The sequence below is a fragment of the Serinus canaria genome, chromosome 1A, assembly GCF_022539315.1.
Source record: "Serinus canaria isolate serCan28SL12 chromosome 1A, serCan2020, whole genome shotgun sequence".
In the NCBI taxonomy this organism is placed as follows: Eukaryota; Metazoa; Chordata; class Aves; order Passeriformes; family Fringillidae; genus Serinus; species Serinus canaria.
Genome location: NC_066314.1, coordinates 5588707 through 5605305, shown reverse-complemented (window position 1 = coordinate 5605305; position 16599 = coordinate 5588707). Strand labels below are relative to the sequence as shown.

The following is a 16599-nucleotide window of genomic DNA, read 5'->3' as shown; positions in this document are numbered from 1 at the left end:
AACTGGAGAAACCCTTTCCTTTACCACAAGACAATGTTAGTGATGGCAGCAACATAGCTCAAATCCGACTCTGAAGAATATTTTGGCTCCTTTCTTACAGAATACTGACATTTAAAGGATAAAACAAAAACCAAAAGACACAGGGAATTCACAACGCGTTCAAGGCTTTCCCTTTTGCAACACACATGGACAATGGATTTTAAATGAAAGTTCTGTTTCTCTACACTTAAGGGTATTAATATTTTAGTATGACTGCATCTGTGAATGAAGACATTCAAAAAGCCATTATGTTTTCAACTTAGGTTAATAATAAGGCTATTTTTCCACCCACTCTCTGGCACAGCTGTAATGTTCTTGGCCTCAAGTGGGAGGCAATGTGGAACAAGGATTAGCAAGATGGATGATATACAACATACAGTGCCAGTTCATATAAAATATTACTAGATTGGAAATGACTGTTTACTGTCTCAGTGATTATATGATCACTTTTTTTCCTTCCAAAGAACATACAGGATGTGGCGCTCCTCTATGCCAATAAAGCTTAGTGCATAGCACCTGGGTAATGACAAATTAATTTTTGAGCTAAGCCTGATGAAGGGGTCAGCCAAAATCCTAGGCAGAGTTTATCCCCAGTACTATTTTACATGACAGAAAATGCATCCCTCCAGTTCATCAATATTAGCACAGAAGAGAGATTATACAAGAAAAAATAAATAAAATGGAGGGAGAGAAACACAGAAAAAATGTTAGGACTGTGTGTGTTTACAGTACAATAATAAAACATTTAATCTTTGGGTTGTAGGAGAGAGTTGGAAAGAGTGTCCCGTGGTCCACTTCCAAATAAAATTGGACAAAACATTTAGGAATGCACTAAACAGAACAAGCATAGATTTGGCAGAAAACAGGCTGGATGAACTGGCAGGGTTTTTCTTCATTCAAGTTAGGTTTCCAAACATGAGACCTTTGCATCCTGGAACTCAAAATCTCTCACCTGATCTAGAGACCAATCCCTTTTGACAAAGGCCATAGTGGCTCAACCATGAGCAGCCAGGGATGCTGAGCCCTGGATCTTGGCATGTTCCCGAACAGTCTTACCTCAGACCAGAAACCGCGTGGGCCAAGTGTTATGTCTGATCCAGTCATAAAACTTCTTTAACCACAAAGTCAACACCAGTTGTTTAAATACTGAGTGTTCAGCAGTTCCCATCCCTTGTACTACTGGCCACAGTCACTGCCAAAATATCAGCAATACTTCAGAGGTGAAAAATGTTTTCTTTAATAATTTTAGTGAGAGAACATTTTCACATGAAAAAGAAACAACTGTGTTTCTAAATGGCAAAATAATTTCTTGTCCCTAAGCAAAGATCCTCTGAAAGCTGTGGGCACAACCCAAACCACCTCCATTTTCATGTGGTTTATTGATTTAATAAAGCATATAAACGGGTTTATATCGTTATTCTACCAGCTGCAGATGATCTAGATTCACTGAACAAACTATTCCCACAAAATATTTTCATTGAAATGAATCTTAATGTTCACTCCTCCTTCCCCCACAAGCCAACACTGAGGCACTTTGAAATGCACATTAGCTACTTCAATAAATAAGTGAGCAATTCTTGGTTTTCTTAACCACGCAGGGCATAAGTGGATGATCTCTTTGCATGCCCTGGATGATGAAAAAGACATTAAGTATTAGGATTTTTCCTGTTTGGGTAGCCCTGTGAAAGCCAGCCAAGTTTGCAGGCTCACTCTCCCTATAATTTCCAAAGCGTCAGAGTTTCCATGAGCAGCGCCCCTCCCAGCCAGGTCACCAAAGCCTCAGCCCTGCATGCCCCAGCCTTTTTTTTTTTTTTTTTTTTTTTTTTTTTTTGCAGGGCTTTGTTCCAATACAGGGAGCAACGACCCAAAGTTTGAAAGTCTGCTCCTTTGACACACTCGACATGGCAAGTGTAGAAGAAATGCTGTTAGATGAGAAGAAGAAGAAAAAAAGCAAGAAGTAGGCACATTCCTTCTCCTACTCGCTCTCTAATGATCTTTGTGCTTTCTTCTTTTAATTCTTATTTAAAATTTCAGCCCTTTACAGTAAGATCAGCAAGAACAGACCTTTGCTTCACCAAAGATGCACAAAGCCCTTTTGTTGAGGACATGGGTCCAAAACTGTGGCATCTGGGCTGTGCAGCCCTCAGTGCAGGCACACTGTCAATCCTTCTTGCTCAGCTCTGCTGCCAGTGTTTCGGGACAAAGATCATTCTACCAATCTGTTTGTACAGCATATTGTACAATCTGTTACGTGCATCTGCAATACAAACAGTAAATGGTAATAAGAGCATGTGGACCAGGCTGGAGCCCCAGATTTTGGGTGCCTTTGTTATCTATGGCTCATGGACCCTGGTCTGCAGCTGCACTTTTGACTTGCTGCATGCACACAACGTACCACGGGCACTCGCCATGAAATCTAAATACTGCCTATTCCCTATTAAAAATACCCAAATGGTGGTTTTCCCCCCTTCCTCCTATTTCAAGGGAGTAATTCAAAAGTTAAAACCATGACCACACCAATGGGAATGAGACACCAAATTACCTTTTGTAATATCCTTCTCAAATACAAAACAAAGCCATGAAACTTAGGGAGAAAGAGGAACAGCTCGTGCCAGATGTTACCTAACAAATGTTCAATCATGAACATACAAATGTATGAGAAAAAAATGCCTACTCTTAAACAGATTGTTCCCCAAAATCGCATCTGACTGCAACAGTAATAATGTTTCTCATCCTTACTAATTTTTTTTTTTTTTAAGACAGCCAACTCTGCTGACATTTCTGCACAGAACGTGACACTCTGCTCCTTGCAGCACAGATTGCCAGACTGCTGCTTTACATGCTGATTTCTCTTTTGTGAACTGAGACCTTGAATACTTTCACGGGGGAAAAGCAGATCAATGATTTTTTAAGAGAGCTGAACAATTCCACGTAATGAACATCAGTTAACACGGGCAATTACTCCTTCTTTTTCTCCCCCAAAACAACACCACAAAAACAAAGAGGAGATTGTAACTCCTTTGGATGGCATGTGCCTCACTGACTGTACCAGAATGCCACCCGCATGCAGAAATACGGGTGGGTGAAGTTCAGGAGTGACATGTGCCTTGTTAAAATATAAGATGCGTAGGTGAATAAAAACTTTTGTCATTTGATTCAGCCAACAATAAAGAAAGTTGTTGTAGAAACTATTCTGCTGTTTCCCAATTTTCATAAAAGGTTGGTTCAAACCTTCTTTCTTTGTTGCTTTTGTTGCTGAATGAATGGAAAATAAAAGGTTGGTTTTTTTTCTTTTTTAGATTTCATGGGGTTTTTTTTGTTTTTTAGAGAATGCACGTGAAAGGAAAATAAAATAATATCAAACATAAAGGAGACGCAGGCTTCAATGGGAATTTTGACATTCAAAAATTTTCTACAAAAACATCCAATATATCACATTTTCTCCTTAATGGTTAAAACATAAGTGTCGGAAAACTATGGCTCTCTTTATCCCTGGTTTGAAGCATGTCTCTGGCTATGTCCCTGCGTCTCCACGCCTCTGAGTTTTCTGTTTATATCATGTGAATATGTAAATGCAGCTCATTTGCATTTCTGCCTTTATGTAGGAAGTCACACAAAATACCTCTCTGGATCTCATTGTGGCACATCTGTATAATGGGAGAGTGAGAGCCCTGCATTAATAACAGCATTAAAAATACCACCAGGATTATTCAAGGAAATCCCTCTGCCATCACTGCTGTTATTTGTGGAGGGCTTCCAAACCCCAGCGTGGATCACCCCCAGTCCCTCTTGAATACCCAGACAATGCTTGGTTCCATCACTGGTGCTACCATGACCCAAACCAGGTACACCCAAGCTGGGAAGAACACTTAAAAAAAAAAAAAAAAATCACATCTCCTTTAGACACTTAGAAAGGCTCTGGTAAGAGGATTCTCCATAAAAAGCCTTGTTAAAGGGCTCACTGATTCCATGCTCTTTACACACACCAGTGCCTGTTCCCAGCTTCCAGCCTGCTCCTGTTCAGCAAAGCAGTGAAGGAAATGCTTTCATTTTAATCACTTGCTGAAGTCATCAGGACTGTGTGCTTAGTTGAGCAGGGGTCTTTATGAGCCAAATATTATTCTTAGTAATAAGAAGACCTGGCAATACACTAGATGGAGCTTTTGATAGTAAGTAACATTAATTCAATTAAATCCTCTTACAGCACACACTCTCCAGCTAATGCAGTTTACAGTGAAATTTTCTCTGGCACTCATTTAAATATAATTGCTGCACTTATCTTGTCATGAGGAAATTTCTGAAGGTTACTTGTACTGTGCATGTGTAAACCTACGAGCTACACTGACCTTTAGTTTTGAGATTTTTTTTAACTACTTAAACTGCAGCATCTAAATGATGATGATGATGATAATAATAATAATAATAGTCATAGTAATAGTAATAATTCCCTACTTCCACACAGAACCTTTTAACTCAATACATGCCCAAGTGAGAACTAGCAAGTAACAAAGTACAGAAAGGCATCACATGCTAACTGGGAAGGAAAGCTAAAACTGTTGGAAATGAAAATGCTGAGAGATGATACATTTGAAAACCTGAATTTTCATAGAGTGCTTTGTACAGTTCTTCTGAAAAACATGAAGCTTTTTTTTTTTGCAGGGAGACATGGAGACAATTTCATGTTTACCTTTCACACACAAGCTGGCATTAATAACTATGGGGCACTTGAGCACCACAATTTGGCATAATTTTCTGTCTGAATCAGAAAAGAGGTTCACACCCATGGATCAGTAGACTGGTTTTGGTGACAGTCCCAGCTGTTTTGCTAAGGGTAGCCCAGTGATATACTGGAAAGCAGTCTCAATCACTTGCAAAACTGGTAAAAAGGGAGGTGTCAGCAAAAAAATCCTATAAACAAATCAAAAGCCACCCAAACACAAAGCAAAACTTCAGTGTGTGTGCACAACTACCCATAAATTAAAAGTCTTGAGATTTTAATGAAATATGGGAAGAAAAGTGTTGAGACAGGAAGAGAAAACTGTTGAACATGATGGAAAAGAGTATTTTGGAATGCCCTACCTATCCACAGTGGACATTTCAGGCCCTTGTCTTGGGTAAACCTTCCTTGAAAGTTCTGTCATAAGTTCTTGTCTTCTCTTTCTCAAAATAAGAAGAATCCTCAAGTTAAAGATCTACTCAATTGTACCCCTTGAAATAGAGAAGAGACAGCAATTTTGGGTCACTCTGCACCAAGCAGAGAATAAGCAAGCAATGCACACTGAAGTGCAGGCAGCCATGGGTGGAGAGAAATATCAAATCTAAAGGGGAAAAAACCAACTTCTGAGGCCACTCAACCTCTGTCCTGAGCTCAGCACTGCAAAAGGAAACCCTGCTGCCTAGTTTTGACTTCTCTTTATGCATGGGCAGGTGTTTGGAAGGGTGGGAAAGATTTGAAATAAAGTTTATTTAGCCACCAAGGCTCATCAAGACTTTTTTTTTTCTTTTTAGTATTAAATAAAAGGAGGGACCAAGGACACTGCTTTCCCCACTTCCATCCTCCTGCTCAGACTCAGATGCCTGTCACATTAAGAAACACCAAGCAGTTTTGTTCAGCTCTTATGGCACACAATAGCAGACGTTCAAGGGAGAACGTGGGACTGCGAAGCATTTTAAAACTCTTAAATAAAATGTGGGCTACAGGAGGCTCTCATTCAGAAGCAACATTTTCCCTTCCACTGAGAGTTCCCCCACGCTCTGGTGAAGTGAATTAAAATTGACACTGAGAAAAATCTAATTGAGCCAGAGACAACACAACACTTTTCACTATAGAAACTCAAGTCCTGGTGGAATTAGTTGGGTTAATATAGTCCATTTTAAATCTACAATGATTTTTATATCCCATGATCTGCAAATAATAAAGGAAGATTGTTGTTTAAGACTCATTGTATTAATTAGGGGGAGCATAGGAAGAGTGAGAGCTGGTGCCTTTGGGTCTGATCCACACTTGTTTTGTAACTGCAGTTCTCATCAGATCCGATTAATATGTGAATAAACTAATGCAGATCTCACCTGGGCAGTGTTAACATAACAAAATTTTTGTCTTAACCAGCTCAGGGATTCATGCACTGAAAATGAAGGGAGCAGATTTGATTTAGGCAAACGACACCAGCACAGAGAGGACATTATTCTCTGCCTACTCAAAGGGACTAAAAAAATTTAGGAAAAGTCCCCCCAGGCCTCTGTATCTCAATTCCTCCAGCTGGTAAAAATGGAGTGATGCTATTTTTCTCCCTTTGCAAAACACTTGGAGATGTCTGGCTGAAGCAGCAGCCCTGCTCCTTACGGTGCCACACTCATCCTTGCAGCAAAAAGTTTCCTGCAGTACATTGTATTAATCTACTCCCTATTGTGGTACAGCTCCCTAAAATTGCAGTTGAAGGCATGACATCTTGAGCTACGAGGAGAGTTTAATTACTGTTTGAAACATAAATTTTCCCAATTCTGTTGGGTGAATAAGAGACACGGTTTATTAGAAAACATCTTCCACCTCTTTACAGCTCTTCTTAGTCCTCTAAAAGAATGCCTGAATTGGATGCAGTAGTTATTTTAAATTAAAACCACAAGGTAGTAGACACTGAAGTTTTCTCTTACACAAATAATAATGAATTTATGCACCACAGAGTTTAATCTGCAGAGTGAAAGTCTAACGTCCCACTTAAAACTGCATACTCATGGGCATAGATTAGACAGTAATTAGGTTCAGTGAGAAACTGAAAAGATCCACTGGAAACATTCAAATTTAATTTATTCACTGGCTTGTCTCAGAGTGTTTTTATAAGCAATTAGAAAGACAGAGATTCCTGAAAATGCATTCTTTCCCAAGACAGATGGACCAGAAGATTTATATGGCGTACACAGCCTTCCACCCACAGCTCACTGGCTTGAGTTAAGCTCAAACCAGGCTTAGAAGCCACTACCAGACTTTATCCTTGGGGAATTATTTGCTATTCTTTTGAAATATGCTGATGGTTACAGTGCACTATGAAACCAATGTCTTAAAAAAAGAGCAATACTGTAACTGGCACAGCACATCCTTTTACAGCATCTGTATCACTGAAGTCTGACACTGAGGATGTTTGGGGTCCTACCAGACCCAGAACAAGCCCAAATCTGCCCTCTTGCTACCCTGATCCCACAAAGAAATACAAGCTGACATGGTTTGGTGCAGGGAAGATGGAAGTAATGAAATAGTAATTAATTTACACTGCTATACATGCTATACATATCTGCTTTTAATGCATTTCAAAATTATAAAGAATAGCAGACATCCTTTCAAGGCCCTCCTGGGGTTTAAATATCATGTTAAGAACTACCAAAATTGATGACATATTTATGCTAAAATGTTTTATGTGGTCTTTAGCTTTTTATTTTGACCCTTCATTGTAATATTTATGTCTCTCACATCATCTCAGCAGTGACAGAAATTCTTAGTGCCTTGGAGTCTCTCCTTCTATCTTTTAATGAGGAAATCTTCCTGCAGTGTGGGTTTTAATTTTAGGCTATTATTTATTTGTGCATATATGTGCACAGGCACCTGTGCCTGATTTTAGTGGGGTGAAAGGAGAGCAGAAGATAAAAGCAATAAACTGCTGGTTTTGCAGTGGAAATGAGAGATTTGGAAGCTGCAGTACACTCAAAATCTGTGCTCTTCAGGCTGCTTCCCAATTACACTTCATTTTTGACACTGCTCAGTTGTCAAAGTTTTCTTCCCTTGAGATCCTTGCCAAAGTGTGTGAAGATTTCAGAGCAGTCCCCACGTCCTTTGCAAAATCTCCTCATGTGTTAGGAGCAAATGATCTTGATATTAGAACTGAATAGAATAAGAAACACTACATAAGAAGAGAAGGGTTGTGTGGTTTGTTTTGAAGCCTTTTTCTTTTAACAAAAACTCACATAATTTTTTATGTGACGAGTAGATAAATTGTGTGTTTATTCCCATAATAGAAAATTGGAGGAGGAAAGAATTTCAGTGCCACAAGGTCATAAAATGGTCGAATCTCATTGATGTGAGCTTTAATATGCAACTAAAGACACTGGATACCATAAATACTATCTGGCACTTTTATAGATGGATATATTTTAAATGTAGGCAGCAATCTTGAAAATACTTAAAACATGTCGGTGTTTTATGTCTGAGTATTATATCTATTGATTAATTCCTGCGTGCAAGTGTGTGCATGACTTGACTTAGATTTTTCTATGCATTACAGTTTTTTTTCCTTGGAGATTATATATTTGACAAACTGAGGTTTGGCATACTATTCACATCCAACAAAGCAATTTGTTTTTTTTTTCAATTTTACTGAAAGTTCAGGCTGTTTTAACTGCCTGCCTACGTGGTGGTTTTTTTTTTTTTTTTTTTTTTTTTTCCAATGAAGTGATGTCATTACAAACAACAGATTACACATTAATATTTTATGAACATTTGGGACTCTTTTTTAAAGTTGTTCTAAAATATTCTATAAGTAAATGCTAGAGAATGTGCTGAAGTTGTCAACACTATAGCATACCTGAACTGAAGCTCAAAAATTCCTTTTCAAACCCTCCTTTACTGAACTTGCCTTCCCCCTAAGTGTTTATCAGACATGAACATTAGAAAGAACCACAACTGGAATATGAACTCCTGCTCCTCTCATGGCTGGTCTATACATGGGTTTTCTATCAATTTAACTAAAAAGATTCATGTAGTTAAATTTTATGCTTTTTTTTTCATCATAGATGTAATTAATAATGTGCTTATACAGTCTTAGCTTACTTTTTAAAATTCATATGCAGTTGTAAATCATAGTTAAGCTGCTACAAAGCTGCAGCCAATGAGCCCCAAAGTGATCTACTTTAATCCCTCAGAGATGTGTTATTTTTATTAACTTCTTACAGCAATACCTAGAGTCCTCATTTCTGGACCAAGCTCCCACTGTGATGAATACCATAAAAATAGGGAGGGAAAAGATGCCTAAAAGTAAAAATAGCTTCGTTCTGGCTCCAGTCATTCACACACTGTGTACAGGAAGTTTAGAAACAAGGCTAAAGAAAGTCTCTGAGCTACCTCTATAATTAAATAACACAACTGAAAAATGCCCTACCCAACTCCCCCCACCATGCTCCAGTCTTCCCATTCTGCAACCACAGCCCCCTGCTCCTGTTACAATCTCTTCACAAATATCTTCCATTACTTCTGCTCTGACTGGGTGGGTTTGTTGTGATAATTTTTGCTGTCACAGGGTCTGACTTTCTTGCCATTGTCAATGAAGGGAGTATTCAGTGAGACTGATTTAAGTGGGCAACAGGGTTGCAGTCAAGTATGCAATGGGATGTTACCTTGATCTGCTCCCTGTCTTCAAAGCAATGAAAAAATATCACGGGACACCAATCTCAGCCCCTCTTGGTGCTGGGCATGGCTAAGCCACTGACAGCTTGGCACCTTGTCCTGTTTATGGGCTGAAACTGCACTTGCACATGGGGAGCAGTGGTGTCACATCCTGTTCCAGATGCATTCTTTCTAAACACCAAATGGAACCAAGCAAAAGGAAAGTTTCTTTTGGAACTCTTCTCACTGCTTCTTCTGGAAATCATTCTCTGCTCTGCAAGTGAAGGAAGAAAGTTTGACTTGAGAAGTCAAATTTTTTTCTGTTGGCCTGCTGTTCCTCAGTCTTAAGTCTATGCTGTGCAGTCCCTGGGTTTAATATTAATTGAAAGAGCTTATCTATTCCTGCCTTTGGTATGCACTTCAACATACTGCAGAAACTTCAATTGTATCCCCTTACAACTTTTTCTTTCCAAACCAAGGTACAGTCCTGTATTCTTCCTCAGCTTTCCCCCTTTTAGCTTTCTTGTAAGTCAATGTTTGAAGCCCTTTACAAGTTAACCTTTGTAGACCTTTCACCATAGCTCAACCCTTCCTGACTTCATACAAAATCATGCTGCTCTTCTCTGGACCTCTGCCCTTTTCTATAGAATTGTACTAAATATTGGTAACTGTAGTTTAAACATGATTAAAAAAATCCTTCTTTAAGTGGTGCAGTATTTCCTTGAAGGCTCTATTCAATGCTTCCATTTATACAGCTCGCATTTTCTGTGCCTTTTTGACCACACAGACACAAAACATCATCTCAGTCCTTTTATATGTGCACTCTTCAAAGCCTCTCCTGCTCTCAAATCTTTGAAAAATGCACTCATTCAACACATGTGTTCACTCAAAATAAAATTTACTCTTCTTGCTCACGGTTCATTTTACCCAGCAGAATCTCTTTGTGTTTGATTGTTTTCTCCAGATTATCAGGTGGCTTCTCCCCCATCTAGTCCCTTCTGCATGATCCAAAAAGTTGGATAACAAGTTGGTGGTTCATTCTGTCAAAGCCATTTACATAGAGAGTGAAAAAGTATTGATCTCCAATAACAGTCCCTGTTGCTCTCCAATCATCATCCCCTCTCTTCCCCTGGCCTGTAACCTTTCCCCATTCTAATCTGCCCTCCATCATCTACCCAGCTCCTTTCCCCATTTGGAAATGGGTTCTTCTCTGCTTCACCAGCAACTGCATGGATTAGTCTCCTGTGTGACACACTGTGAAATGCCCCTGGGAAATCAGCTTGATTATATTTCACACCTGTCTGCTTTCACAGAAACTTCTTGAAAAACTCCATCAGATTTGTTGAGTAAGAATTACCTTTTCTAAAAATCAGCTCACATCTGGAATATACTCTATAATGCTACTTACAACACATTTAAAATTATAGATTTAAGATTCTTAAGGTTTAAATGCCCTACAGTCAGAAACTTCAAGTTAAAAACTAAATTTTAAGTTATCATTCACTCTTCTTCCCCATTGTACTTATATTTAGTGACATCTGGCTTTTGCCATTTTTTGTTGTCTGAAACTTCTTATAGTGTACAGTGCACCTGCTAAAAAGTAACATGCAAGGCACTTTTTAATACAGTGCAGGAAAAGATTTCAAGTCTGCATAGTAACAAAATATCTGTCAGCCACCATCACCAAAATTTAGCCTAACTCACACATGCACAATGGCTGTGGGCACATATCCTGCCATTTCAACAGCAAATGTGCTCATGGTGCAACTCATCTGATTTCAAAAGTCAAACAGTGTTCACATGGGCCACTGAGAACATTCAATACACAGAATAAAATGTGAAGTATAGAGAAACCCTGGCTCCTGGAGTGCTGGCTGAAGGGAGCTTTTAAAGAGAGTCTAAAACAGTTTCACCAAACACAATGTATTGACACTGAAAGGAGCAGAAGGTGCAATTGGCTGTGTGGTGTCACGGGGCAGCCAAGGAACAAGCAGCAGCTGGACTTAGCTGCAGGTTAGGACACTCAGGATGGGAACGTGTGACAAAGTGAGTGCCACAGTTCTGCTGCTGTGCAGGACTGCCCGAGCTCCCCTTGCACCTACTGTACCAGGCTCTGTGAGAGGGACCTGCTGGAGGAGAGGGATCATCCCCCCTGCCTGCACCAGACTACTTTGGAATGGCTAAACTGAGGCTGAAGTGGTGTCCAAGCAAGCCAGGTAACTTCTGCCTCCTATATGCATCTCTCTCTCTTTATATATATATATATATATATATATATATATATATATATGTAGCTCTACATACCTATAGACCTCCTGGCCCACCTGGTCTCTCCTGTATGCAGCAGATGAATGCCTCATTATCAGATTCCTCTGCTCACTTCCCAGTAGACTTAAATTACCATGTTAAATAGGATAATAATAAACACTGGCCTTTAACTACAGCACATCCTTGTTCACTCAGCAGCCTCCCTCTAATCTGATAAAGGGTCTGTAAAAGGCTGCAAGCAAACCCGGAGTCAGTTGTTACACAGGTGCCTCTCCCTGCTTTCTGCAGTGTGATTCCTACAGCAGCACAAAGAAATTCAGGCTCACAAGGCTGCTTTAGGGGACCTTGATCCCTCCAAGAATTATCAGGTATTGAAGCAGAGGCAAGGTGCCAAAAGGACATAGTGGATCTGGCCCAAGACTCTCCTGCTGCATTTCAAAAGACAGAAGTAGCCCTGTGCCATCTGCTTGCTTCAGCACTTGGACTTCAAAACCAAAGTAGCCAAGGAAATCTTTCCGGCTTAGGAAAACAGTGGGGAGGAAGAGAGATCTTGGTGGCAGTGTGTGCTGCCTTCATGCAGAGCTTGCTGCATTTGAGGTATTAGAGAAGTTCTTTTTAACAACCACCCTGGAAAAAAGTCATCTATTCACCCAGAATAAATTAAATAAAGGGAGAAACCTGGATTGGGAACAGAGAGGGCTGATCTGCCCAGCCTTTGAATCCCCTTAGTCCCCAGAAGCCAAAGTGCTATTTTATTTCAATGGTACAGAATTTCCTGCCCTGTTGCTTTGTTTTTTGGTTTTTTGTACTTAGTTTACCTAATCCCCTGGATTTCTTTTGTTGCAGAAAGAGGAAAAAGCCTTACAAAGCAACAGGAGATAAAAACAAAGTCAAATTACTCTTTCACACATCCAAAAGAAGCAGAGAAATGCAAGCTCTGGAAAGGATAAGGAATTTCCTAGAATGCAGCCATTCCTGAAGTTCCCAATTAATAAAGCCAAGCTTCAGTGTTTGCAGTAGTATCAATATATCCATGGAATTAAGATGGCTTTCCTCTGGTTTTCCAGAGTGAGGAAAACTTGGCTTTCTACCTGTCTTCCTCCAGCCTCAGCTTTGCAGAGCTGGCAAGCAATACAAAAGAGGAGGAAAGACATGAACTAGGCCGTCTGTCGTTGGAGGGTATGAAAGGAACTCTGAATAACAGCAGGAGAGAGAGAAGCAGCCTATGGTTATTTTTGACAGAACTGGGAGAGACTCAGATTGCAGCTTCATAAACAGTTCATCAGAGAAAAATTCTTGGTCCAAATTAGAGGAGCCCCTTTGGCCAAGCTCACAGAAACACACAACCCTTGTCTGAGAAGAGGGAAATATTTCAAAAATCAAAATGCTTTTCTTTAAAGAGCAAAACCTAACTGCTCCCCCCTGTGTGGTGTAGTAACACCAACTTGCATTCCTGTCATTACAACTCATGGCTTGCAGCATATTCAGAAAAAAATTTCTGTGTGACACCAGCCTGTGAATGTTCTGCCTTACACACAGTCACAACCATGCAATGAAATGAAAAAATTCACTTTTTTTCTACCTCACCCAACCACGAGGTCTCTTTGATGGACTGTTCTACAAAACTGGAGGTGATACAGAGTCAGCAAGCAGAAAAACTCCTGGCACAACCCAAACCCACCCAGCTCAAGTTAAATAAAAATGGTTGTTTTGTGTGGGTATTTAAACACAAGAGGAGCATGGAATTTCACTCCACATCACACACGTGATTTTTAGTGTTGTCCTGTAGAGAGCCAGGAGCTGGACTCTGTGATCCTTGTGGGTCCCTTCCAGCTCAAGATATTCTATGATTCTATGACCTCCAAACAAAAAATGAAAATTCAGTTTCTTTTTTAAATGCCTATTAGACAGTATAGGTGAAGAATTATCATGCATTGTGATGAAAAGAACACTGTAGAATGTTTCTCAGGGCAATTTTTCTGTTTGTTTGTTTCTAACATTCTTAACAATCTCTCACACTGATTGCTTTGTGCAACTGGATTAAGAAAATAAAGATCATTCCTAGTCAAGAGACATCCACAAGAAACTCAGGAGGTTTCTAGCAACCTTGCTGGCAGATTCAGCCAGGAGGAAGGATAGAGCCAGCACAGAGATACACTCCTCCAAAGTTTCTGAGGGAAAAGCTGACCACCAGAGGAGCTTGCTGCTGGTGCCAGAGAAAAGTAAGTCTGAAGGTTATTCTGCCTATCTTCAGGATTAATTTCATTTAATCATTAATTAACACATTACACCTGAAGTGACAAGCATAATCTCTGCATGGCTGAAAAGAGTCCAAGCAAAAAGAGTCCATCCCCAAAACCCAGCCACCTTCCAAAAAGAATATTGTATATGGGGACTACAAACATTGATAATTAGTCTACAATGATTTGCATGATCTGTGCTTCATCCTTATGCCTTCCAGCTGCCTGATGGACAGGTACAGTGATTCCCAGAAATGGGTATCAATGGGTTTCTTCTGTCTAACCACAATATCATTCTCACTTCATTTACTGCTTAGTGGGAAGGCATTGCTGTGATCCAGGAATCAGCTCCTTCCAGATGGACAAGTCTCAAAGTTCAGCATTTTAGTGGTTTAAACTAAGGAGGAGTTTGCTCATCCATAGCGGCCTGGACTGCAGAAAATCCAGTTGTTTGACCTCTTAATGCTCTCCTATCCAGCATTACAAGAAAAAGACATTTGGTGAGGGCTCTGTTCTAGCACAGTAGGGGGGTACATGCTACAATACATCAGTCCTGGGAAATGAGGTGGGGGGGTGGGCTGGAAGCAGAACTGCACTGAAACATTCCAGCCAGAAATACCTTCTGCTTCTGAATCACAGACTCATGGAATGCTTTGGGTTGGAATGGACCTTAAGGAGCACCTAACTCCAGCCCTCTTGCCATGGACAGGAGGCAGCTTGTTTACCTTTCATTATTTCATTAGAGCAGGTTGTTCACACAACATAGCCTTGAACATTTCCAGGGATGGGGAAGGGGGAAGAGTGATCTAGTACAGACACTTGATTAGCAGGAAGGTACAGTGAGCTGGATCCCCTCCCTGACACTGGTGTGAGACCAATGCACCAAGTCTTCTAACCAGAAGTGAGAGATGCAAGCAACCCAAAATAAACCATAGTCACTCAAAGCACCTGTCTGTTTAAACTGGGCAGCAGAAAGAAGGCACTGAGAGGATCTTCTGCCCAGTACCAGGAAAAAAGGAGATATGCTGAGCCTTGGCAGGGCTTTGCCCAAAATCACAGGAGCACCCGAGGCTGCTCTGTGTGCCTCCCACAACAGCAGGCACCTCTCATCTCCAGCAAAGGCTGTTTTGCACTGTTAACTTTGCTGGGAGCCCCCAAAATCATTCTGTGATATTCTCCATAGCATGTGCGCTCTGAAGGTTTTTAGAGTCAGTGCCAGGAGTGCAGTAAGAAGGAGTAAGTGTCTGCAGACACACACATGCACATCCAGTTCTGCCTCTGAGCTACGCTAATTATTTCTAACGGTAGCGACGCTCTCACGTACCAAGGCTGAATGAAAATACACAGCTAGATAGGGAGGAAAATGCATTCTGTGAAACAAAATACTCACTTTCAGTTTACATCTAAGCATGTGCCACACCTAAACAGCTATAATGCACAAAACTCTCACGTGCCTAAATAAGCACAGATATACGTAGTGAAAGGAAGGGATGTATTACATACGTTACATGTGTATAGAAAAAATGCAGGAAGGAAAACCAATCCTTTCATTTAGAATAATATCAGTGCCAAAAACAATTCTTTAACATGACTGCAGAAAAAAAAAAAAAAAACCAGATTATGGAAAAAGGGTGACTATTTGTAATTTTTATTGCTGCTGGAGCAATGATGTGGCAAGAACCCACCACCATCATTTTTCCCTTCTGCATCTTTAAAATATTTCCCACCTGGGGTGCAAAAAGAGGAAATGAAAGGAAATAGAAAATTATATTTTTGATAAGCTAATCCTGGGAAGCAACCTCTCAAGTTTCCACATTTTTGGCAACAATCATTTAAACAAGGAGACCAAAATTTTCTTATTTTTTTGCACAGTTGGAATGCATGCTTCCAGATAAAAGACAATTAAACTTCAGTTTAAGAAGAGGAGGAAGGCAGTATTTGATAGGATTCATGAGTCCTCTCCTCTCAGGACTGCTGCATAGCTCAACACAGCATACTACAAAACTGAGAGCTCAGCTGCAAACCTCTTTGGAAATGCTGAAGGCAAGCAAGATCATCGGGAAAACAAGCAAACTGAAAGCAAAGAGACCATAACTACTGTACCTTTACTTTGGGGAGGGTTCTGACTTCTGTCTCGGAGAACATTAATCTGGTAGACAGCTCCATAAGGCTCAAAAAGTTCTTTTAATTCTTTTTCTGACCACGAACGGGGAATCTGTCCAACAAACATCTTAATGGCATCTGGGTCTGGTTGGTCTGAATGATCCAAAGCTCCATTCATCTTGTTAGCTGTGCCGTTACTAGAAAGTGGAAAAGGAGATTAAAAAGAAAGACAAGTTAGGAGACTACACAGTTTTTGTGTGCACTAGATGCAGAAGATGATGTCAATTGGCACAAAGCAGGAAAAAAAAAATCAGTGTTTAATTAATAGCATAAGTATTACGAACAAAAAACAATGCTATTACAGTTTTCATTGAGTCTGGTTCTCTCTGCAGGCTGCTGCCTAATGTCATTATATAAGATGAGAGCGGCACAACACAACCCAGGACTTCTGCATTTTAAAGTAGAGGAGAGTGGCAAATAAGTGCAGATTTCTCTCCATGGCTGTTGTAAACAGAACTGCAGTGAATTCTCACTAAACTGGCTACTGGCAGAAACCAGGCAGTGCGTGTGTCTATGTGTGTG

The 16599-nt window shown here is 40.2% G+C and overlaps 1 protein-coding gene across 6 annotated transcripts in view; it reads right to left on the bottom strand.

The window, feature by feature from the left end:
* CELF2 (CUGBP Elav-like family member 2) overlaps positions 1 to 16599 on the bottom strand; it is a 376846-nt gene that overhangs the window by 114885 nt on the left and 245362 nt on the right. For all 6 annotated transcript variants that reach the window (XM_030238355.2, XM_050984875.1, XM_050984882.1 and 3 more), the window contains one exon: positions 16018 to 16214. In XM_030238355.2, the coding sequence (XP_030094215.1) occupies positions 16018 to 16214 (197 nt within the window). The remainder of the gene's footprint in view (positions 1 to 16017; positions 16215 to 16599) is intronic.